This window comes from Leptomonas pyrrhocoris (genome assembly GCF_001293395.1).
Source record: "Leptomonas pyrrhocoris isolate H10 chromosome Unknown, whole genome shotgun sequence".
Taxonomy (NCBI): domain Eukaryota; phylum Euglenozoa; class Kinetoplastea; order Trypanosomatida; family Trypanosomatidae; genus Leptomonas; species Leptomonas pyrrhocoris.
The window spans coordinates 137800-160851 of NW_015438366.1; the positions used below are offsets into that span (position 1 = coordinate 137800).

General features: G+C 50.6%; 6 protein-coding genes across 8 annotated transcripts; all 6 read right to left on the bottom strand.

Moving 5' to 3' along the window:
- Positions 1–2892: 2892 nt before the first annotated feature.
- Positions 2893–3506, bottom strand: ABB37_05287 (RNA-binding protein putative UPB2; the record flags this gene model as incomplete). 2 transcript variants are annotated; one of them, XM_015803247.1, is made up of 1 exon in its annotated part: positions 2893–3506. In XM_015803247.1, the coding sequence occupies exon 1, from the start codon at positions 3415–3417 to the stop codon at positions 2893–2895; it is 525 nt and encodes a 174-aa protein (XP_015657889.1). In that variant the 5' UTR covers positions 3418–3506. The 2 variants fall into 2 exon arrangements, with proteins under 2 accessions (XP_015657889.1, XP_015657888.1); XM_015803246.1 differs by having other exon boundaries at positions 2893–3479.
- A 2683-nt stretch (positions 3507–6189) lies between these two features.
- On the bottom strand, positions 6190–6908 carry ABB37_05288 (RNA-binding protein putative UPB2; the record flags this gene model as incomplete). 2 transcript variants are annotated; one of them, XM_015803249.1, is made up of 1 exon in its annotated part: positions 6190–6908. In XM_015803249.1, the coding sequence occupies exon 1, from the start codon at positions 6817–6819 to the stop codon at positions 6190–6192; it is 630 nt and encodes a 209-aa protein (XP_015657891.1). In that variant the 5' UTR covers positions 6820–6908. The 2 variants fall into 2 exon arrangements, with proteins under 2 accessions (XP_015657891.1, XP_015657890.1); XM_015803248.1 differs by having other exon boundaries at positions 6190–6903.
- Positions 6909–9885: 2977 nt separating this feature from the next.
- ABB37_05289 (RNA-binding protein putative UPB2) lies at positions 9886–10543 on the bottom strand (the record flags this gene model as incomplete). The annotated part of the gene is made up of 1 exon (XM_015803250.1): positions 9886–10543. The coding sequence occupies exon 1, from the start codon at positions 10426–10428 to the stop codon at positions 9886–9888; it is 543 nt and encodes a 180-aa protein (XP_015657892.1). The 5' UTR covers positions 10429–10543.
- Positions 10544–14306: 3763 nt separating this feature from the next.
- Positions 14307–14931, bottom strand: ABB37_05290 (RNA-binding protein putative UPB2; the record flags this gene model as incomplete). The annotated part of the gene is made up of 1 exon (XM_015803251.1): positions 14307–14931. Exon 1 carries the CDS (start codon positions 14829–14831, stop codon positions 14307–14309), a length of 525 nt encoding a protein of 174 aa, XP_015657893.1. The 5' UTR covers positions 14832–14931.
- Positions 14932–15656: 725 nt separating this feature from the next.
- ABB37_05291 (hypothetical protein) lies at positions 15657–16958 on the bottom strand (the record flags this gene model as incomplete). Its single annotated transcript, XM_015803252.1, has 1 exon — positions 15657–16958. One exon carries the CDS (start codon positions 16956–16958, stop codon positions 15657–15659), a length of 1302 nt encoding a protein of 433 aa, XP_015657894.1.
- Positions 16959–21160: 4202 nt separating this feature from the next.
- Positions 21161–22717, bottom strand: ABB37_05292 (putative mitochondrial RNA-binding protein; the record flags this gene model as incomplete). The annotated part of the gene is made up of 1 exon (XM_015803253.1): positions 21161–22717. Exon 1 carries the CDS (start codon positions 21848–21850, stop codon positions 21161–21163), a length of 690 nt encoding a protein of 229 aa, XP_015657895.1. The 5' UTR covers positions 21851–22717.
- Positions 22718–23052: the final 335 nt, after the last annotated feature.

Genomic DNA, 23052 nt, shown 5'->3' on the forward strand with positions numbered 1-23052 from the left:
TTAGCGAATCAAAAATCACAGTTCCGGTGTTTTTTTAGCCTTACGACAGCGTAGAACGCATTTTGACCGGTTTTTCAGGTTTCATTTTTTTTCTTTTGGCCGTTGGTCTGTGAAGCGCGCGTGATCCACTATCTTTTTCTTTTCTCATTTTCTGTCGTCACTGTTATCATCCGCGCGCGCTCGCGACGTAAAGCCGAGCCTCTCTTTTTTTCTCTTTTTTGTTGGTCAGCGGCTGGAAATCAAATTCCATCCGCGATCTCCTCCTTTGTTTGATTACGTTTCACAGACCTGCTTAACACCGTACTTCTATATTTGTACGGAAGAGGCGGTTGAGAGATGGAGAGAGACAAAAAAAAAAGAAAAGAAATGAAGGCGAAGATGGCGCCTCGGGGCATCCCAAACGAGTTCATACACCTCCGCGGTCGATGGTACTATTTTTGTACTTTTTACGGGAAACGAAAAAAGGAAAAGGGAAAAAGAAGTCTAATCGATCAGTGAGCACCGCTTCTTTCGATTCCGCGGGTTTGTCCTTTCTCATTTTTTCTTTGCTTTTCAACCACGGCGGAACCAATAATGATAAAACTAAAAATAGAGCACAAAATAATAGAAATCAAAACAGAAATTAAAAATAGAACTGAAAACAACGGGAAAACAACAAGTAAACCACAAACCAAAGAAACAAAAACGGAGCGGTCTTGCGCAGAGAGAGATGCGTCCTCGAGGAAGAAGCATCACCACTGCCGTGCCTCCACAGCAAAACCAGAAGAAGAAAAAAAGAGCGCACACACACACGCAGGCACGCTACGACGGCACTTCAAGAGCAGCAAAAATAAAAACAAGAAAAGCCACTACATTTCTATTTTGTGTCCTCGCCTTTACATAAATATGGAAATATATAAATATATAAATATATATATATATAATTCCGTCGAAAAAAGAGAAAAAGAGAGAAAGAGAAGTCTTCAACCGATGGGTAAAAGAAAAAAAGAAAAATCAACAGCGTGCCACGTAAGAGTTCGATCGCGAAACAACATAATAACAATAGAAACACTAACAAAAAGAAAAAGGAAAGAAGGGACAGGACAGGGTGGTTTGGCTCTTGCGAACCGCGATACCACGAAGAAAACCAAAAAAAAAATGGCAAGAGGAGCTTTCGGTCGCTACATTGGCATTGACACTCTCATGACGTAAGAGGTCTCATAGGCCTTCACGTCCGTTTGAGAGGCAGCCTATAAATCAGGATATTCACAAGACAGGGGGGGGGGAACAAAAACTAAGGTGAGTGCTGTCGGTAATTGGGACGCGCTACGACATAGGCAGGCAGAAGGACGTATTTTTTTTTATAAGAGCGTTAAGAAGAGTAGTGTGCGTGACAACGCATTCAGATCAAACGGCGCGGTCTGTGCATCTTCCTTTTCCTTCCTCGTGTGTGTGTTGTGTGTTTGGGGTGACTGCGCACGTGCGAACGTGAACAAGGTCTTCAATGTGTCTCTCACTTCCAGGTGTGGCTGCGTAAATAAGGAATCAGCTAAAAAGCATGAAAACACGACCAATCAATGAAGGGTTATTCTAAATCCAGAAGAAAGAGATGAGGCTTCTCGTGACGTACGCGAGCTTCGGCACGCCACCTCGGCATAAAACAAAACGAAATGAAAAGCATCGATTTCTTTCGCCGCCCCTCTTCACGCAACCCGCCAGTCAAGGAAAGAGAAAGAAAAAAAACGATGACCGCACTATGAACGCTAAAAGAGAGGTGGGTGAAGAGTCTGGGCGTGAGGGGGGAGGGAGAAGAACAGGCAACTTTCAAAGCACAAAGCACCAAGATATGACGTTAGGCTCGATTTTTTTTTTTTTTGAAGCTTGACCAAATATAAAAAAGAAAAAAACTGTGCAGTGTGCAGATGCCAGGCGAAGAAGGAGACGTCACCACGGAAGCTTCAGGATGATACACCGGAAACAAGTACTTCGCTACTCCCTTTTCTGTTGTTGTTTTTTCTCGTAACTCTAGAAGTGTTGACGCCTCGTAAGCACTCCGCAAAAAACGGCACGCAGCAGCGTTAGAAGACGAAAAGTGGAAAAGAAAGACGGGGGCTCCCTTCTTTAGCGGCGATACGTCCATCCCCAAAGAATAAACTGCAGAAAAGGATTTGAGAAACGAAACCGATAAATCGGAGCGAGGCACCAGTTTTAATTAAACAAGACACACGTAGGAAGCTTACACAGCAGGCAACCTGTCAAACCACACGCAGACACACAGACACACAAAGGAAAAGGAAAGAAAAAACACAGAAAAGAAAAACAGCATGCAGAGCTCTGAAAAAAAAAAACCCCACCATCAACACGCGCTACTCAAAACAGAGAACATAAAAAGGGAAGCTCCCCCGGTATGCGGCAGTCCCCAATGATAATAAAAAAATGCTCCAATGTACCCTCATCAAAATGACGTTAAAGGTTCTCCCTGGTATCTTCCTCTTCTTCTTAATATATTTTTTCATTCAATTCTCTTGATTCAGCGCTTCGAGGCAGCATCGCAGAAGGAGGCGCAACCTCGCAGCAACACACATCAGCGCTCCAGTACACCTAGAGCCGCGTATGCACAACGCGAAGAGAGCACCGCTACGGCGTGCACAGCACCTGAAGTGCAGCAGATGCCATCCCGATTCAGCGTCAATTTTCTTCTACGTTCTCTTGTCTCATTGGACGTAGGTTCGCTTTCAGACCTCCCGCTGTTCTTTTTTTGCTTGTTTTTCTTGGGCCGCTCATTTCAGTACAACATGAAGGTGTCGCTGTAAAACGACTGACGCTCGTACCGCTCTATCACACGGCGAAGGCTTGACTCAATCAGCGCCGCCGCCCACCCGCACGCCAGTTCGAGAACACCTCGTCCTCTCCTCACTGGCGGGGCTGCTGGCCGGGCTGCGGCATCATGTACTGCTGCGGCATCGCAGCCGCCATCATCTGCTGCTGCGCGTACGGGTTCGGCTGCGCGTAGCCGGCAGCCGCGAAGTTGCCAGCGTAGTAGTTCGCCTGCGGCACCGCGCCAGCCGCCATCTGCTGCTGGTTGTTGTTGTAGTTGTAGTTGTTCCGCGGCCGCTGGTTGCCAGACGAGGCGAGCGCCACCTTCAGGCGCTTGTTCAGGATGTTGAACCCGTTCAGCTCGTTCACCGCCTGCTGCGCGCTCGCAGCCGATTGGTACTTCACAAAGCCGTAGCCGCGGCTCTGGCGCGTGTCACGGTCACACACGATCTTCACGCTCTCCAGTGGGCCGAAGCGCTCGAACAGCTGGCGCAGCTGCATCTCGTCCACGGTGGTCGGGATGTAGTTCACCATCAAGTTGCGCAGCGCCTCCGGTTCAGGGTTGTAGGCCTGCTGCGGCTGCTGCTGCGGCTGCTGAGGGGGGCTCATCTGCTGGGACATGACGGAGTGAGGAAAGTGGGTTAATGTTGGAAAGAGGGGGAAAAAAGGAGAAGTAAAGATACTTTTGAAGACGAGAGAACGAGCTGGACTGGATGTAAATTCCACCACAATGCGTCGTGGAAAAGGTTGGTGTGGGGAAAAGATGTTGTTGATTCCCACCGATGCACAGGCAGCACCAGCAATAACACAAAGGTCGAATGCACCGAAGAGCGGAGGAGGAAAAGGAGGAAGGAGAAAAAAATGAAACGGATGAAAAGCGGATGAGGGATGGGAACCACGGAAGAGTCGCTCCGTGCCGAATGATGGCATCGAGGAGGAACATGGAAAGCGATGGCACGCCATAGAACACAGGTACACCCGACGAGTGAAGAAACACTTCAGTGTAGTCCGCTTCCTTCAGAAAGAAAAAAAAACATTGCTTGTATGCTACAGGTCCAACGTCTGCACCACTACTTGTGTAGCAGCGCTGAGAGCTGTCGACGTCCTCCGCAGTGGTCAGCGCACAATCTCGCACCGACGGTTCTTCTGCAAAAGACAATAACTCGGGAGGCAGGACGCCCGCATACGGAATGCATCCTACACACTGCCGCTCCACTGACCCCAGTAGAACAAATCGAGTTGACGTTTTCGTGTACGTGCTTTAATTTCCCTTTTCCTCATTTTTTTCCCTCGCGGGAGAAAACTGTTTTTAAAAACACAAAAAAAATGCAGCGTTGAGGTCATAGTAGGCGGTGTATATGCGAAGCGTGCGCGCACGTGTAGGTGGGGATCTGCCGCGTCGCCGCCTTTGGTAACGGAGGGGAGGCGCCATCGCCGAAGAGAGAAGCGCCGTGTAGCTGCACCCATGACGTCCCCCACCGTTTCAATGAAAAAACGAGATCTCTCCACACAGACTAAGCTTGAACACGACCAAGCGAGGACACAGCGCAGGCTGAAAAACAAAAAAAAGGTGGTTTGCTTTTTTTCAGCTACCTCTTGCGTCGCGGGGCAAAGCCTCACTCGTGCGGGCAATTCATCTCTTTCGAAACTGCTCCGGTATTTTACATATGGAGGTACGCGAAGGTTACGGAGACGAATTCTCTGAAGGAAACAGTAAAGAAAAAAAGGTGGTGGACGCGTTTCTTATTTCTATGAGGAAACCAAAATCGTTCCATGCAGTCACACGTCGCGGTGCCGTTAAACGACATAAGCTCTCCGGTTGCAGGTTTAGGTGTCCGGCTCGACAAAAAAAAGGAATCTTCATTTTTCTTTTTGCGAAATCCACGCTCTTCTCTTTGTATTATTATTGTTCTTTTCTCTTTTCCCGTACCGCAGAAACCTCTCAGCAGGAGCGGCGGAACTATGGCGACCACCAGCTTCACAAACAAAAGCCCAAAAGGGCGAGAACATTTCTATTTAGTAACACAAAAGAAGAAAGGAAAAAGAAGAGAAGGAAGACACAGGAATTGTAAAAAGAAAAGAAAAAGATTTAGTGATGTGAGCAAATAACCATTGCGAGTCGTAAATGAATAAAGAGAAACGCTTTCGCGCTCCTCTCTGCGCGTGCGTGGGTATGTGTGCTTCTGTGTGCGCTGCGTGCGTGCTCTCCGCCGCGTGTGCGGGTCTGTCCAGATGTGAAAACGCAAACAACGAAGTCCGTCGGAAAACACGAAAGCAGCGTAAATCAAAGAAACGTCATTCCAAAAATTCATTAAAAGAGAGTGCCACCTCCGCCGGCGCGCTCGAGTCCGCACCGCTGGCGCCGTCACGCACCGCCTCGCTCCCCTCGCCCTCCTCGCATCCGCTTCAGTCAACGTAGAGAAGCAGATCGCACTCCACAAACGCGGTAGGGGGGAGGGGGACAGAAGCAGCAAGAGCGCTTTCGCATCCGATTGCCCGTGTGGCGCCCCGCTCCATTCCAACACACGCGCTCGCACAGCAGCGGGACAACGGCAGCAGCGGTACAAACGAGTTGGTGCAGCACAGAGGCCTCGCTGTGCACCCGGTACTTCCGCGAGATAAATTCGCCAGTGAGGAGAGGACGAGGTGTTCTCGAACTGGCGGGCCGCTACGCTAGCCTAGGTAAACACACACCCTATGCTGTATTAGCGTGAGCGACTCTCTCCCGATCGAACGAAAAAGGAAAAGACAATCACTTTAATCCCAAAGAAATCACATTTCCCACTGGACGGACGGCAAATACGTATATAACTGGGTCAGTAAAGCGGTGCTGGGACACTGATGAGTAGCACTGGTGTGTGCACATAGGCGGCAGATGTTGTTCTTATTTCCTTCTGCATCGCACTGTCCGCGGATGCGCTGCAGTGTACAGGAACGTGTGGCGATCTCGTGGAAAACCAACTATTTTTTTTTTTACTGTTTATGCTGGCGAACGAAGGTAGAAGTGCAATGTGGCGGATCATAGACACGAGAGCGCAGTGTCACGAACGTTCGATGTGGAGGAGAAAAAACATCGACCTGCGCGACGCTTTGACTACATTTCTATCTGTTTTTTTTTTGTTCTGCGCACTCCAAGACGTTATAATGATGCGCTAGCGAAATTTGTTCTCTAAAATGTTTTTGTTTTGTTTTTAGTGATTCATGCGGCTTTTAAAACGTGTGTGTGCGTGTGCGTGTGTGTGTTTCTCTGTGTGTGTGTGTTACGTGTTTGGCCGCGAAGTGTACCTTCCGTTTTCTCGGTTATCAGTTACTACTATTCTTTATCGCGCCTGTGTATGTAAAGTTCTCCTCCTCGAGGGAAAAAGAAGAACGGCGCACCCGTTGGCCGGAATTTCACGTTTGCGAATGCGCTGACGCATAAATTTCACTTGAAACCAACGCGTGTTGTTCTCCTTTTTTTCCCGTCTTTTTCCAGAAGCAGGACGGCTGCTTCTTAACTGTGTTGCCTTGTGGCTGGCCGGGCTGCGGCATCATGTACTGCTGCGGCATCGCAGCCGCCATCATCTGCTGCTGCGCGTACGGGTTCGGCTGCGCGTAGCCGGCAGCCGCGAAGTTGCCAGCGTAGTAGTTCGCCTGCGGCACCGCGCCAGCCGCCATCTGCTGCTGGTTGTTGTTGTAGTTGTAGTTGTTCCGCGGCCGCTGGTTGCCAGACGAGGCGAGCGCCACCTTCAGGCGCTTGTTCAGGATGTTGAACCCGTTCAGCTCGTTCACCGCCTGCTGCGCGCTCGCAGCCGATTGGTACTTCACAAAGCCGTAGCCGCGGCTCTGGCGCGTGTCACGGTCACACACGATCTTCACGCTCTCCAGTGGGCCGAAGCGCTCGAACAGCTGGCGCAGCTGCATCTCGTCCACGGTGGTCGGGATGTAGTTCACCATCAAGTTGCGCAGCGCCTCCGGTTCAGGGTTGTAGGCCTGCTGCGGCTGCTGCTGCGGCTGCTGAGGGGGGCTCATCTGCTGGGACATGACGGAGTGAGGAAAGTGGGTTAATGTTGGAAAGAGGGGGAAAAAAGGAGAAGTAAAGATACTTTTGAAGACGAGAGAACGAGCTGGACTGGATGTAAATTCCACCACAATGCGTCGTGGAAAAGGTTGGTGTGGGGAAAAGATGTTGTTGATTCCCACCGATGCACAGGCAGCACCAGCAATAACACAAAGGTCGAATGCACCGAAGAGCGGAGGAGGAAAAGGAGGAAGGAGAAAAAAATGAAACGGATGAAAAGCGGATGAGGGATGGGAACCACGGAAGAGTCGCTCCGTGCCGAATGATGGCATCGAGGAGGAACATGGAAAGCGATGGCACGCCATAGAACACAGGTACACCCGACGAGTGAAGAAACACTTCAGTGTAGTCCGCTTCCTTCAGAAAGAAAAAAAAACATTGCTTGTATGCTACAGGTCCAACGTCTGCACCACTACTTGTGTAGCAGCGCTGAGAGCTGTCGACGTCCTCCGCAGTGGTCAGCGCACAATCTCGCACCGACGGTTCTTCTGCAAAAGACAATAACTCGGGAGGCAGGACGCCCGCATACGGAATGCATCCTACACACTGCCGCTCCACTGACCCCAGTAGAACAAATCGAGTTGACGTTTTCGTGTACGTGCTTTAATTTCCCTTTTCCTCATTTTTTTCCCTCGCGGGAGAAAACTGTTTTTAAAAACACAAAAAAAATGCAGCGTTGAGGTCATAGTAGGCGGTGTATATGCGAAGCGTGCGCGCACGTGTAGGTGGGGATCTGCCGCGTCGCCGCCTTTGGTAACGGAGGGGAGGCGCCATCGCCGAAGAGAGAAGCGCCGTGTAGCTGCACCCATGACGTCCCCCACCGTTTCAATGAAAAAACGAGATCTCTCCACACAGACTAAGCTTGAACACGACCAAGCGAGGACACAGCGCAGGCTGAAAAACAAAAAAAAGGTGGTTTGCTTTTTTTCAGCTACCTCTTGCGTCGCGGGGCAAAGCCTCACTCGTGCGGGCAATTCATCTCTTTCGAAACTGCTCCGGTATTTTACATATGGAGGTACGCGAAGGTTACGGAGACGAATTCTCTGAAGGAAACAGTAAAGAAAAAAAGGTGGTGGACGCGTTTCTTATTTCTATGAGGAAACCAAAATCGTTCCATGCAGTCACACGTCGCGGTGCCGTTAAACGACATAAGCTCTCCGGTTGCAGGTTTAGGTGTCCGGCTCGACAAAAAAAAGGAATCTTCATTTTTCTTTTTGCGAAATCCACGCTCTTCTCTTTGTATTATTATTGTTCTTTTCTCTTTTCCCGTACCGCAGAAACCTCTCAGCAGGAGCGGCGGAACTATGGCGACCACCAGCTTCACAAACAAAAGCCCAAAAGGGCGAGAACATTTCTATTTAGTAACACAAAAGAAGAAAGGAAAAAGAAGAGAAGGAAGACACAGGAATTGTAAAAAGAAAAGAAAAAGATTTAGTGATGTGAGCAAATAACCATTGCGAGTCGTAAATGAATAAAGAGAAACGCTTTCGCGCTCCTCTCTGCGCGTGCGTGGGTATGTGTGCTTCTGTGTGCGCTGCGTGCGTGCTCTCCGCCGCGTGTGCGGGTCTGTCCAGATGTGAAAACGCAAACAACGAAGTCCGTCGGAAAACACGAAAGCAGCGTAAATCAAAGAAACGTCATTCCAAAAATTCATTAAAAGAGAGTGCCACCTCCGCCGGCGCGCTCGAGTCCGCACCGCTGGCGCCGTCACGCACCGCCTCGCTCCCCTCGCCCTCCTCGCATCCGCTTCAGTCAACGTAGAGAAGCAGATCGCACTCCACAAACGCGGTAGGGGGGAGGGGGACAGAAGCAGCAAGAGCGCTTTCGCATCCGATTGCCCGTGTGGCGCCCCGCTCCATTCCAACACACGCGCTCGCACAGCAGCGGGACAACGGCAGCAGCGGTACAAACGAGTTGGTGCAGCACAGAGGCCTCGCTGTGCACCCGGTACTTCCGCGAGATAAAGAGGAGGAAGAAGCAATAACACAGAGGCGGAAGCTCTTTCGAATGAACAAGAAATCAACAACGAACACGACGGTATTTCTCGTTCAATAGAGTTCTACAATATGGAAATAAAAGCTTCAAGGGTAACGTAACGAGTGAGAGCTATACAAGAAAGAAAGAAAGCACATTACACATGCGGGTGTGATTATCGGATGAGTACTCTGGAACACACACACACACACACACACACACACACACATGAGGAGAAACGCAACGCTTGTTTGTTTGTTTTCCTTTGATAGGCACACCATATTTTTCTTCCCCTCCGCGAGTAAGGAAAGATCTCCGGAGCGAGTTAAGTCATCCCCGTGCAACGCGCAGATCGAAGAGGCAGCAAATCACGACTTTGGTTAAAGCACTTTTCCCTCCGTTATTCCTTGCATCCAAACAACAGCACGTGAGAAAACGTAAAGAAAGAAACGAGTCGACTGCAGCTCCAACTCATCCGCACGAGGAAGGAGAAAAACAACGACAACCACCTCCGTGCCCGTTTGCTCGAGTTTTTCTTTTCGGCGCAACTGCCGTAGGGACTCTTTGCTGTCTCGGCCGCGACAGACACAAATTTCTAGTTCTCCTTTTGGGCAATAACAGTGTGGGATAAACATCGAGTTGCGACTCGACGTTGCCCTCCTCTCACCCTCTTAAAACAAACAAAAACCACCAGAGAGAGAGGGGGAAGAAATACCATCAACAACGTGATAGTAGAACGCGCAGCCACAGACACACCCACACCCGCACGCAACGCCTACATCTCGCTGCGCATCGGTCGGGTCATCCTTTTCAGATATATATATATATATATGTATATATTTGATTTGCGAATTTAGCTTTCTGTTTTCTCCTTTCTACACCGCATGTTATTTCTTTCCCTTTCATGCGCGTGCATATACTTTTTACTTTTTGGGGAATGATTTTATTCGGAAGATAAAGCTAGATATGAGCGCTGCCGCCGTTATGGAATGCGGTGTCCATTTGGCCTACGTCACCGCACCCGCACCCCACTTCGAGAACACCTCGTCCTCTCCTCACTGGCGGGGCTGCTGGCCGGGCTGCGGCATCATGTACTGCTGCGGCATCGCAGCCGCCATCATCTGCTGCTGCGCGTACGGGTTCGGCTGCGCGTAGCCGGCAGCCGCGAAGTTGCCAGCGTAGTAGTTCGCCTGCGGCACCGCGCCAGCCGCCATCTGCTGCTGGTTGTTGTTGTTGTTGTAGTTGTTCCGCGGCCGCTGGTTGCCAGACGCGGCAAGTGCCACCTTCAGGCGCTTGTTCAGGATGTTGAACCCGTTCAGCTCGTTCACCGCCTGCTGCGCGCTCGCAGCCGTCTGGTACTTCACAAAGCCGTAGCCGCGGCTCTGGCGCGTGTCACGGTCGAACAAGATCTTCACGCTCTCGATCGGGCCGAAGCGCTCGAACAACTGGCGCAGCTGCATCTCGTCCACGGTGGTCGGGATGTAGTTCACCATCAAGTTGCGCAGCGCCTCCGGCTCAGGGTTGTAATCCTCTTGCTGCTGCGGCGACTGCTGCTGCTGCTGCGGCTGCTGTTGCTGGGGGCTCATCTGCTGGGACATGACGGAGTGAGGAGAGTTGGCTCGGGGTGGAAGGGAAGTGAGGAAAGAGTCTCGAAGCGGTAGAAGTAGAAAACCAAATACAAACAGGAAAAAAAAAAGAAGAAAGCGCGAGAACTATTGGTGTACCCCGGTAGAGGCGTGCACGCGTGGGAGTGGAGGTGATGATTTGAGGCAAACGTTGAAGCAACAAATGAGACGTGTTTCAGAATTAGAAGAGGGGAAAGAAGAAGAATAAATAAAAGATACGATGATGATGATGAAGAAGAGCGCAAAAGATTGTTGGGGCGACACCACACTGCTGCGGAGCTCGCGTGAGAAGCAGACAGAGCTATCGTACTCGTGCTGCTTTGCCCCGTTTGCTTGTTTGATTCCGCTGGCCGTCGATAGCAGCCGCGAACGCAAAAACAACAACAACAGAAAAAGATGTCGTGGTTGAATCGCCAATGAGAAAACCAGCAGGCACACGAAATGCATCTTTGCAGACTCTTTTTCACCCCTTGTAAGCGCAATCCGTTGCTCTTGAAGCGTGTGTGTGCTATCCGCCTCCCCTCCCCCCTCCTTCTCCTGCCCCAACGCAGCGCCCCATCGCGTCAGGAAACGCGAGTGGATCCGCACACCACCTTCTTGATTGGCCTTGCTCTTGAAGAAAACAAAGGATGGGCACCGTATCTACTCTCTTTGTTTCGAAGATTCGTTTTTGGGTTGATTGTTCATTTTCATTTTTCTAGTGCTTAAAGAACACAAAAACATCATAATATGTGTCAGTAACAGCCCTATTGGAAGCCAACCATGGCTCCTTTCTTCTTCTTCTATCTCAAAAGAAAAGGGGAAAACAGAAGAAAAAAAGCTGAGAAAGCACGGAAAACGCACACACACATATATATAGAGAGAGATAAAGAACGAACATGTGGAAATGACAAGGGAGAAAACTTCGCATAAAAACAAAAGCAAATCAAAAAGGACACACGTGTGGGGTGCTTAGTATTTCTGCCCACTTCACAACGAGGTAGAGAACCGCCCAGCAAACGAAAGAACCAAAAGCGTTGAGGAGTGCGAGAGAGCAAACGAACGAAGACGAAAAGAAGAAGAGAAATGTATAAAGAAATGAAAAGAAAGGTAAAGCACTTGCTTCCTTTGGGCGTACCTCTTTGTTTGTTGTTGTTGATTGCTTGGTGGTGGTGGTCGTGGTGGGACAGAGTCGTTTCCTCCATGCGGTCCTCGCGCACCTTCATTGATACTCACGTGTTTATATAGATGGAAAGAAGAGGCGAAATGAACAGATAAAAATGAGAAGAGAAAGAGAACGAGAAAAACAAAAACAATAATAGTAATAATAATAGTAATAGTAATAATAATAATAATAAAGAGGAGCGAATGCAGCTTCAAGATTGCCAAACAGAGAGAGAGAAAAACAAGAAAATTGAAAGAGACGACGTACAAGAAAAAAGACGAAGGTAAAACAGAAGAGAAGAGAAGAGAGAAATGAAAACACGAACGGATGAAGCGGAGCGGGTCGCTGTCAAGACAGTGCATCGCCATGGAACTGTGGCAGGAGAAGAAAAAAGGAAACGAAAAACAAACGCACAAGAGAGAGAAACCTCTGCATTTCTGCTTCTGTACTCTGTAGGACCCAAACAGAAGGGTCCTTTCTGTGGTGGGCACACTGAGGTGAGACAACACGGGAACGTCGACCAGCTGAGCTGGGGAGGAACGCCAACCACTCCCTTGAACAAGCGCTCCCCCCCCCCCGCAAACACAGAAGAAAAAAAAAGAGGAGCGAGTCACGTTAGGTGAGCGAACAGCTGGCAAACACGAAATGTACATTCGGCTGCTCCGAGACAAGAACGAAGCCGTCACCGAATCCTGCAAACAATACAAAAGTGGAGTAACGGGGAGTTGACGAAGAGAAATGCGCAGAGAAACGTGCGCCTCTTCACCGTCATTGAATTTGCCATCGCATCGGCACACTCTTACCGTAGGTGAGACCGTAGAGCCAGGTGGGATTCAAAGAGAAGCACAGAAGAATTGAACGAATCGCATTCGCGCCTGGCCCTGAAACGTAAGAAGAATAAACCAGGACGTTTAGAGAATGCAACAGAAAAAAAAAGTGGAACTTCCAAGCACGAAAAACGAACTCGCACATTCTTTTTCAGAGGCACAGCCACACGCACACATGCAGAGAGTGAAAAGAGAAAGACCCACCTTTTTTCTTCTGATTCAGCGCGCGGCAGAAAACGTCGATATGCAGAGGAGAGGAGAGGAGAAGTACGAGGTGAGCAACATCGAGAGGGGCGTGAGAGAGAGAGAGAGGGCGGGCACACGCTTGCAGGGGGCACATCGACGGTTGGAACGACTGTCGGACAAGCTTGTCCAACTTTTTTACTCAGCTACAAATAAAAAAACAAAAACAAAAACAAAATATGTTTTAAACCAATCGGGAGTGGCGAATTGAACTAAGACAGGAAAGCGTGTAACGGATAGTCTAAACTCCGGTTGTTGGGCACCTAAAGAAAACAAAAAAAAAAAATAAACGCAAAGGGGGGGGGAATTGGAGAAGGAATAGCGCGCGCGCACACACACACAGAAGCTAAAAGCAGAAACCAATATCCACAACAGAAGAAGAAGGAAATGGAACGGTGTGTTCAGCTTCGACCCGTACCGGCGGACGATGAAAAACGTGTAGTACGATCACAGGCGACAGATAGTAACATCGCTACCGGTGTGCCGCTCTCCCTCCCCTTCTGTGGGTGTGCATGTGTGAGAAGAAACCAAAGAAAGGTATTCAATAATCAAAAAGCAAAGCGGCAATCGAAGCGAAAACAAAAAAGATGGGGAAAAACTGTAAAGGCGGCTCCATAAAGACAAGAAAGACACAAAAACAAAAACAGCAAAGTCACAGCCCGAAAGAGAAAGAAAACGCGAAGCCTAACACAAATAATAGAAATAGTCGATACGGAAAGGGGGAATCATATTTTCTGTTGTTGTTGCTGTTCTTGGTTTTCAGAAGCGCAGCTGTCAACGATAACACAGCGGTTGAGTTCCCGCAGCAACTACCACTCAAAAGAAGCACTTTCCCCCTGCATGCAAACGCACGCGCACTGAACCGAAAAAATATATGCCCATGCAGGAAACCCTCAAAAAAAAAAATTGCCGCACCCGTCTCTCGCATACACGCATCGCTGCTCCCCCGTCTCTTCCTGATAAAAACTCCCGTGGCGAGCACGGACGGCACAGTCCCGCTGCTCGAACATCACGCATCGCGTTCGCGCTCCTCATCCGAACTACGTCTCACCCATCAACCGCTTCTGAACGCTAACGATACAAATCTGTTCCGCCAGGACTATCGACCTTTTTCTTTTCTTGCTGATCCACCTTGTTGCATTGTACGTGACGCTCCTTGTGCTTTTTCCAGGGCACCATAACTAACAGTAGTAGGCAGCAGATCGGTATGAACTGAAAAACGAAGGCAACTGCTTCACCTCGCCCCTTCACCCGTGAAGGTGCTGCCAAAAAAAAAAGGAGCCGTCGCACCTGTTAGGCACACCAGGCCCGAAGACCTGCGCTGTTCAATGGAGGCTGCCGTGTTTTTTTTGCCCTTCCTCGCACCCTGCCCCGCCGTGACGCCGTCGCTCATGCTGATGTACGCCCGCCAAAACTTCGCCGCAGAGTGTGTCGGTGGAGCCCAGTACGTCAGCCTGTGTAAAGCCCGCGTGCAAACTTCCTTACGCAACGAAGCGGTTTGTGGGCGTTGTTGTGCGGCGCCAACACCGTCCGCCTCGATATTCTACCAATTGCACAGTCTCCACCCGTCCATGTGAGATTCAATTCCTCCTACCCTCCCGCGGCAGAGAGAGGTGTCCTTTTGCTTCTTCTCAACCTCACTGGCGGGGCTGCTGGCCGGGCTGCGGCATCATGTACTGCTGCGGCATCGCAGCCGCCATCATCTGCTGCTGCGCGTACGGGTTCGGCTGCGCGTAGCCGGCAGCCGCGAAGTTGCCAGCGTAGTAGTTCGCCTGCGGCACCGCGCCAGCCGCCATCTGCTGCTGGTTGTTGTTGTAGTTGTAGTTGTTCCGCGGCCGCTGGTTGCCAGACGAGGCGAGCGCCACCTTCAGGCGCTTGTTCAGGATGTTGAACCCGTTCAGCTCGTTCACCGCCTGCTGCGCGCTCGCAGCCGATTGGTACTTCACAAAGCCGTAGCCGCGGCTCTGGCGCGTGTCACGGTCACACACGATCTTCACGCTCTCCAGTGGGCCGAAGCGCTCGAACAGCTGGCGCAGCTGCATCTCGTCCACGGTGGTCGGGATGTAGTTCACCATCAAGTTGCGCAGCGCCTCCGGTTCAGGGTTGTAGGCCTGCTGCGGCTGCTGCTGCGGCTGCTGCTGAGGGCTCATCTGCTGCGACATGATGGAGTGAGGAAAGTGGGTTAGGGTTAGAAAGAAGGCGGTGAGTGGGAAAACGACGGCGGAGCTGCGAGGAGAAAAGGAGCGGGTAAGCGAGGTAAACTTCGCCGCGCGAACGTGGCGAGAAAAAGTTTAGAAACAAGAAAAAAAAAGAACGAAGAGACGACAAAAAGACGGCGGATGAAGTAGGAAGGATGGGGGGGGGGGGGCTTCCGCTTCCGTTAGTGAAGCGCGTTGCGATCCAGGCGAAATGCTGCGCGGGGCAGCCAAAGCGTTGACACAGCGTGAGGGACGTACTCGCCTCCCTGCTCACCGCCTCTTTCTCTCTTCCAGTGGATATAGCGGTGACAAGGACGGCTATGGAACGTGAAAGAGAGAAATAGCTCGCAGCCACAAGCGCGAAAGTACCGCAGCCGTGCGTGAAACACACACACACACCCACACAAAAAGCTTTCGTTGCCTCGACGGTACTCACCTCAGCATCGGAGGATGCTGCGGCAGAAGTTGATGGGAAACAGCAACGAGGGTGTGACGAGGCGTCTTGCGGCCACTCATAAGCCCTTTACTTTCTCCCCGTTGTCGCTGACGATGCGGGACACAAAAATAAGGGACTGTTGAGCATTTTCGCTGTGCTGAACGGCGGCAAGGATCTGTTGTTGTTTTTTGTAACTCCGTTGTTGAGCAGGTGTAGCAGTAGCAGTAGTCGCAGCAGAACATGTGGTGGTGATCCGCTTTTTCAAAGGCGAGTCACCGGACCCCTCAAAAACGGAATGAATAGTCTCTTCGTCATTTTCTGTTTTCTTCTCTCCTTGGCTTCTCGTAGAGGTGTCACACATCGACCCCAAAACGTCGCAGCTGCGTTTGCAGCTCCTCCACCGTCCCACGCAGAGACGACGGCAGCGAGTCCCAAACGTCTGAGCTTTGTAGTCGCGCCGCTGCAGGAGCGAGAGCATTCGCGTATTCCGCAAGGAACACCGAAGAAACCGTCCCATACCTCTCCTCGTGGGCAAACGAAGCCGTCGTCCCCAGCGTCGATGGACGAGTTTCTGTGTCTGCTACCGCCGTTGATGCGGACTCCACGCAGGTGGATGAACGCGCCGCCGCGATGAAGCGCTGAAGTAGGAGACGCAGCACCTCCGTCAAGCAAGCAGCCTCAAGGCTCTCGTACGCCCTCGAGGGTGACATGGTGGGCGAGTGTGAAGGTTGCAGCGATAGTGCGTGCGCATGCAGTGCACAGGCGTTGTCTGTCTCGAACAGGCCGTCGCCGGGATGCAGCTGCTCCCGTTCGGCAGCGGCGTACCGGTGAAGCTGCTTCGCCACCCACGTCACGATCTCCGTATCGGTGCGATCGCACGCGGCACCGAAAAACGCCGTCTCTGTCTGGGACGTGCGGTTGTTGCTGATTAAGTTGTGTTGGTGGCGGTGATGCGGAAGCGCCGTAAACAGGAGAGGTCGCAGCCGTCGCAGGACGTGGTGCGTGACCACCCAGCGACATCCCGGAGTTGCGCTCGAACTCGCACACGCCGCTTCCGCATCGCAGTGCAGATGATGGCTGTTGTGTTGCGGGACGTCGTTGATGCGCAGTAGGCAGGAAAGCACGTGCGAGCCCTCCTGCTGGAGAACACACAGCATGGAGGGGGTGCGCGACGGTCTGCAGCAAGGCGGCGGTGTCGCGTACGGCAACGCCGCCGCCGCCAAATCCAACGTCTGCGTGATGAGGTAAAAGAGCGGTGGGAAAACGACATCAGAGAGGGCCGTCAGGGCGGCGCGACGGCCCGAGGAAGACGACGCAACGCTCTCGCCGTCGTCGAAGGCTTCCAGCAAGGTGCTGATGGTGTACAGGTTCGTGCTGAGCACTTGCGTGAGGGACTCCGCAGCGCTGATAGAGGAGGAGTGCTGTGGGCACTGAGGACTAGATGAGTCAGATCGTCTTCCGCGCTGATGAGAGGCAGCGCGGGCATAAGATAGCTCGCTGATCACCGACGCCGCCTCTGCCAACACACAGTTGGACGACGCCATCACCGCCTCTCCTTCCGCCCCCTCTTCGGTCGCGTTCACCTCCGCTGCACGACGACGAAGAAAGTGAATCGCCGTGCGATGAGCCGTCAGGACGAATTGCAGCACCTCCATAAAACGCGCTTGGACAGGGGAGTGGCGCCGTGGCAGTCCCTCCTCCTCCTCCACCGCAGCAGCTTCTGATCTCATTGCGCTCTTCATGGAGTCGTGGCGGAGGAGTAAGATACGTCGCACTTGCGCGGTCAGCTCCGCCGTGGACAACTCCGCCGCGCCGCCGCCGCCGCCGTCTGTGGGGGGCGAGGAGAAGCGCCTTCCGGGTGCCGGCGACGGCTTCTGCACCACCGCCTCCTCTTGTGCGCCGCATGTCTCACAAAATCGTTGCAGTGCGCCAAAGACATCGATACTCGCCCACGTCGGCGAAGGGGCCGTTCGGGTGGCGGTGGCGATGCTTTCCTGCCTTGAAGAAGAAGACGTGGCTTCCGCTGCGTTCTGCGCCTGCGTGACGAGTCGCCAAGAAGGCTTAAAGAGAGCAAAGAAAGGCAGGAGGGGCATTGCCCGAGGAGGGGGGGGGAGTGCAGCTGTCGGAGAGGGAAGAAACACGGCGTCTGCAGATTGCGTAGCATCAAAATTGCAAGACGAGAAACAGCAGTCCAAAAAAAAAGGAGGAGGCGAAAGGGGAGGGAGGGAGGGAGGACCGCATTGGAGAGAGGAAAGAGCCAATGGAGCAACGGCGCGACATCCGACTCCACGGCAGCTTTACACGCGCCGCACAACCGATTTTGAAGCGCTACTTCATTATCCCGCTCGCAATGTTGGCCCTTCATGCAGTGACTCACACCGCCGGTGCAAGAAGGAAGCGAAACACGGGAAAAACAAAAAAAAGGCAGCAGGAAAGCCGGTGCAGCTGTACGGCCGGCGCCTTCGTGCGAGGAACGGCGCCTTCTCCTTTCTCTTTCAAGGCCGTCTTTTTCAAAACGAGGAACCACTGCATGACAGCTGTGCCGCCACCGCATCCCACCGCTTTTTGTGTTCTTTTTTTCTTCTCTCTTCCTCTGCACCGAACACACACACACCACATGCGACGAGACAGATAAGAAGCCTATTACGCGATGGTGGCGATACTACTCACTACCAGGCATAAACAGCAAAGTGACTAACCTAGATGGAGCACACAGGAACAAAAAAAAAGGTAAAGATAAAAAGAACGCTCGCACCGCGAAGCGCACGCACGCACGCACCGGTGAAAAAGGACGCGCATCGTGACTCCTCCGCCTCCACCCACGCACACGCACACCGAGACAGACCCAAAGGAACAGCACAGGAGCTCGATTCGCACGAATCTGGAAACAAACAACAGTCGCTAAGATAAGAGACAATACAAAAAGAAAGACTGCAGCACAGCAAAAACACCGAAGAGGCGTCTCAAACAGACGAGCAGACAAGAGGTGAGCAAAGAAGAAGAAAAAAACGATGCAGCGTGCATTCTGAGTGTTCAGCAGAGAAGCAACAACGCTTATCTGCCTAGCGTAAAATACAACCGAGAAAAGCGGGGAGGAAAAAAATAAACGTGGAGAGGGATGATCGCGGCATCTTCAAACGAAATAATACAAAAGGGAAAAGAAGACTACCCGCGTACGCAGAGTTCTCCGTCAGCAGCGTCACCAACCACAGCGTTTAGAGTACGTGTGTCCGCACCTACCATCTACACTGCATCTCACAACGACTTTCTTTTGCATTTGAAGATGAACGTTTACGTTCGTTTCTCGAGTTGCCCCCTCCCCGCCCCCGCTCTTCTCGCTTGCACCTCAGCGTTCAACGCAATTTCAAACGAAGAAAACGAAAAAATAGGTTTGAAAGCTGAAACAGATACCTACACAGAAAATGAAAGGGCATAAGCAGATAAGCGTTAATCTTTATTTTTTGATGGACTACTTCGATGTAAAAAAGGGGGAAAAAAGAAGATAAAAGGAAAGAGAAGAAGAGCTGTTCGGAGTGCAGCTCTTCGGATTGCTTCGTTCCGCTCTTCCTTTGGTCGAATAAAAAAGACAAGGCAAAGGGGAGCGGCGTTACTCTAGACGGGGTCTAAGCAGCAACAAAAGGAAATGAAAACTAAGTGGATGTATCACATCCATGACACCTAAGAGAGGAGATAATTTCTTTTACAAAAATACTTCATCATTTAGAAGAAAGAAAAAAGACCTCATCGCTGCTTTTTTTATTTTTAGAGTTTGCTCGAAATACTTCTTCGCCATCACCCGTGAACACGCCACCGACTTCTGCATTTACCCTACTGTTTTTTTTTTTTGGGGGGGAGTGGGACTTTTCTCTTGTTGACAAAACAAAAGGTCTTCACTCCCTTCCTCTTTCTTTTATTCTTCGCGTTTTCGAGAGGGTCAGCAAAGAGAGTGATGAGAACAAACCAAAAGAAAAAAGAACACGGCGTGAACGGATGGTGAAAGCCGAAGGACAGGTTAAGAAGACAAAATCATTAACCGGAACGCGGCAGCACAATAGTCAAAAGAAACACGAGAACAAAAACAAATCGAAGTAGACAAGTGAGTCGGAGAGCTCCCGCTGGAACAGGAACACACACTCCAGAGAAAAAAGAAAGAGAGGTAATTGTTAGGACTATTACAAAATATATCGGAAAGGTTAGTTTTCCAGTAATGATAAAAAATACACTTAAAGAAAAAGAAAGAAGGATAAAGTAGTTACCATTACAGAGGAGACTATCTCCGAAGGTGAACCAGCCACGCCACAAGCGGAGCGTTACGGGTCAGATTCACGTACGCACGCTCATGCAGATAGCTTCGTGGTCGTGGGAGGTTACGCAGTGATGACGGTACTGCTTCGTTTTAAATAAGATCGACAGGTTTTCTTTTTTCAAGAGGAAAGAGAAGTGGAAACAGAAAGAGTACATATATATTCGGTTGCTTTTGGTGCTTTCCACTGCTCCTTCCTTTTATTATTTGTTTGGTCGCTGTCGTGGGTCCTCCTTCTCTCATGCTCTCACCAAATTAAAGAAAAAAAAAGAGACGAGAGTGGCGCAGGCGTGGAAGGCGGAAAAGGCGTAAAAGAATGACACAAAAATTTCCTTCCTGTGCTTTCGCCTTTGGAAAAAACAACCTAGAATCGATTCAATACTTGCCATATGGAGAAGAAATAATAAATGAATAAATAAGAGAGGGAAAGAAAGAAGCAGTTTGAGCAAACAGTGAAGTGTCACAGCACAGTTTTTCTTTCGAAACGGAAAATAAGAATAGAATAAGGCAATTATTACGGTGTGTTCCTGTATTTTGTTTGGTGTTGATGTGCTTGTTTTGTTTCTGCTTGAACCCGCCTGAGCGTGAAGTACCGGCGTTCACAACGGCCTGCGCGACTTCGACGGCGCGAGACGAGAAGCCGGAGGAAAATGCCTTCTAAATCGAGCACAACCCCTTCGTGCGGCTTCCCCGTTTTGTGAGCCCCAAGATGACCGGAGACCTCAGTAGAAGAAAAGAGAGCAAGACTGTGAGAAGGAAAACTCAAGCTAACATAAGAAAGAAAGCAAAAATAGAATCGCTCCACTGCGTAGTACCTCATTGTTTTCCCTATCTCCACTACCGGAGCATTTTGTCTGAAGTCTGAACAGATGAGTACAAGGCAAAAGAGAAGCACATCCACGTATTAAAACGGAAGTGACCACGGAATAAAGAGAAGGAGCGCGTAGCCTGCATCTATAATGATAATATAAATAAAATAATATTAATCTGTCCGACCAGGTGAATACGGGTAGCATCGAACACGCAAACATAAACACAAAAATAAACTTCAAAAGTAAAGAAGATGAACGCGCCGACTCCTTGTTGGTTTTTGTTTTGCAATATCACTCAACAGAAGAAAAAATATATATATAAGGAGAGCGAAAGCAATTTCCCGAGTACCACAAAGGCGGTAAACGCAAAAGCTTTCTTTTCATATCCGCCACACTCCTGCTCTTTAAAAGGAAAAAGAAGAATCTTCGTTTACATATTCGCTTATTGATGAATATGAATTAGCTGCGTCGGCTCCTGTAGTGTGCTTCTTCTTCTTCCTCCTTCACGCAATGTCAAAAAAACAAAGAAGACAAAAACGGAAGTACGTCGATGAGTCGAAGCACAACCCCAAAAAAATATATATAAAGGTGTTTTGCGCATAAACAAGAAAGACAGCGAGAGAAGAGAGAAGACGGACGCCGCAGGCAAGAAAAAAAAAAGGCAATGAAAGGCAAAGATAAAGAAGAAGAAAAGCAAATCAAAACACACCTTAAAGCAAACACACCCGCCTTAAAAATCGTTTTACAAGCCAATCGGTGTAATCGGCGCCATGGAAGATCGCGCGGCGCCGGGCACGGAGGGCGTGTGGTAGGCCGCCGCCGCCCCTCCGCCACCCATCGACGAGGACGCACCACTGCGCTGACTCGCCGCGTAGCCGCCACCCATGCCATTCCAGAAGAAATCACCCCCGTCTGCCCCGTTAAGTTGCGCCGTGTTCGCGCCCTCCTCCCGCGAGAGCATCATCTGGTTGAAGTACATCGACTGCATCGCCTGCTGCTGCTGCAGGCTCAGGGCCATCGTGGAGAGCCGCACCATCTCGTATGCCTCCTTCGCCGCCTGCGCGTTTGCGTACGCCACCTTCAGTTTCTTGCCGCCAATCTCAAAGCGGTTCAGGCACGACACCGCGTAGGTGGCGGAGAAGAAGAACTGATACTTCACAAAGCCGTAGCCGCGGCTCTCGCCGGTGATCTTGTCATAGATGATCTTGACGCTCTCGATCTTGCCAAACTGGCCAAACAGCTCGTACACCTGCGCCTCGTTCATGAGGGGCGGGAGGTAGTTCACGATGAGGTTACGCAGCGCATCGGGGTCGGTGGCGTAGCCGCCCACCGCGCCACAGCTGCTGCCCATGGCGGCCGCCGCCGGCGCTGGCGCTGCTGCTGCCTGCAGGGCCGGAGAAGAGGTGTTGCTGGCCATCTGCATGAAGGACATCGTCGCAAGTTCGGAAACTTGAAAATCAAAGGAAAAAAACCTCAAGAGAGAAGGGAGAGGAATAGGGCGTTTTCTACCCAGAAAAGAAAAAAGGGAAAGTATAAAAGCAAAACTGTGAAGAGAAATGCGTCAACAACGCTGTATTCCACGCGGGTGAACTGGTGACGTGTCTTTCGTGCCGGTTGGGTGAACTCTTGAGAAGGGAGTTTCGTCGCCTGTGTGCCTATTATTATTATCTCCAGGCTACGCTGGATGGAATACGAAGAGACGGAAAGAAGAAATAGAAATGGAGGGTGCGGCTACGCACGCACACACACACACACGACTGCCCGCAGTCACACGTGGGAGTACGACAGACACGAGGGGAGATGTGGGGTGGAAAAAGAGACAAGCCGAAAGAAGATCCTTCGACAATGCTTTCTTCTCGGTGAGGGGAGCTAAATGATAGTACTAATTTTGGCGTGGTGGCTGCACCGGGGGAGAGAAGGGAGGGACAGGGAGAAAGACCAAGGCAGTTCCGCAGACGGAGAGAAAATGGAAATCACAGAAGGTACACTAGGGAAGTACGACAGCAAATTCCTACTAGAAAAAAAAAGAGAAACAAGAGAGGAGCAAAGAAAGGCGTCGTAGCACAAGCTGATTGAGTGGGTGAACGGCAAAAAGAAGAAGGGAGCGGAGATTGAGGGCAAGAGCGAGTACGTGGTGTCGTATAACGCTTCTCCTTCAGGTTTTCACGCTGTGTTCTGTCAGGCTTACCAATAATAATAAAGAAAGAGAAAGCCTAAAAGAGCTGACGACAGTCCCAATCGCACGGAGCAGAGAGAGTGAAGTGGAAATATATAGTGATGAGCAACAAGTTGAGAATTCTGATGCAGTGTGGAAAAAAATGTTTAACCAAAAAAAAAAGAAAAGGATGAGAGAAGTGAGAAGAAAAATGGAGATGCGGATCAGAAGAAAACAAAAATTGGTCTGAACGTGAGAAACCAAAGACAGCAGGTGTTGATGTGGGCGGGATTTCGTGCCGCAACACAGACGGAGAATCACACACCACCCACCACGGGGTAGTGAGTTCATCTTGTTTGCATTTCAAGAAGAAAGAAGAAGGCCGACGCGCTACATCGCAGAGGTGTCTTGTCACTTCGCTCTTTTTCTCGGCATCTGTTCGCTCACCGCAGGTGGACAGGAACACAGAATGTGTCCCA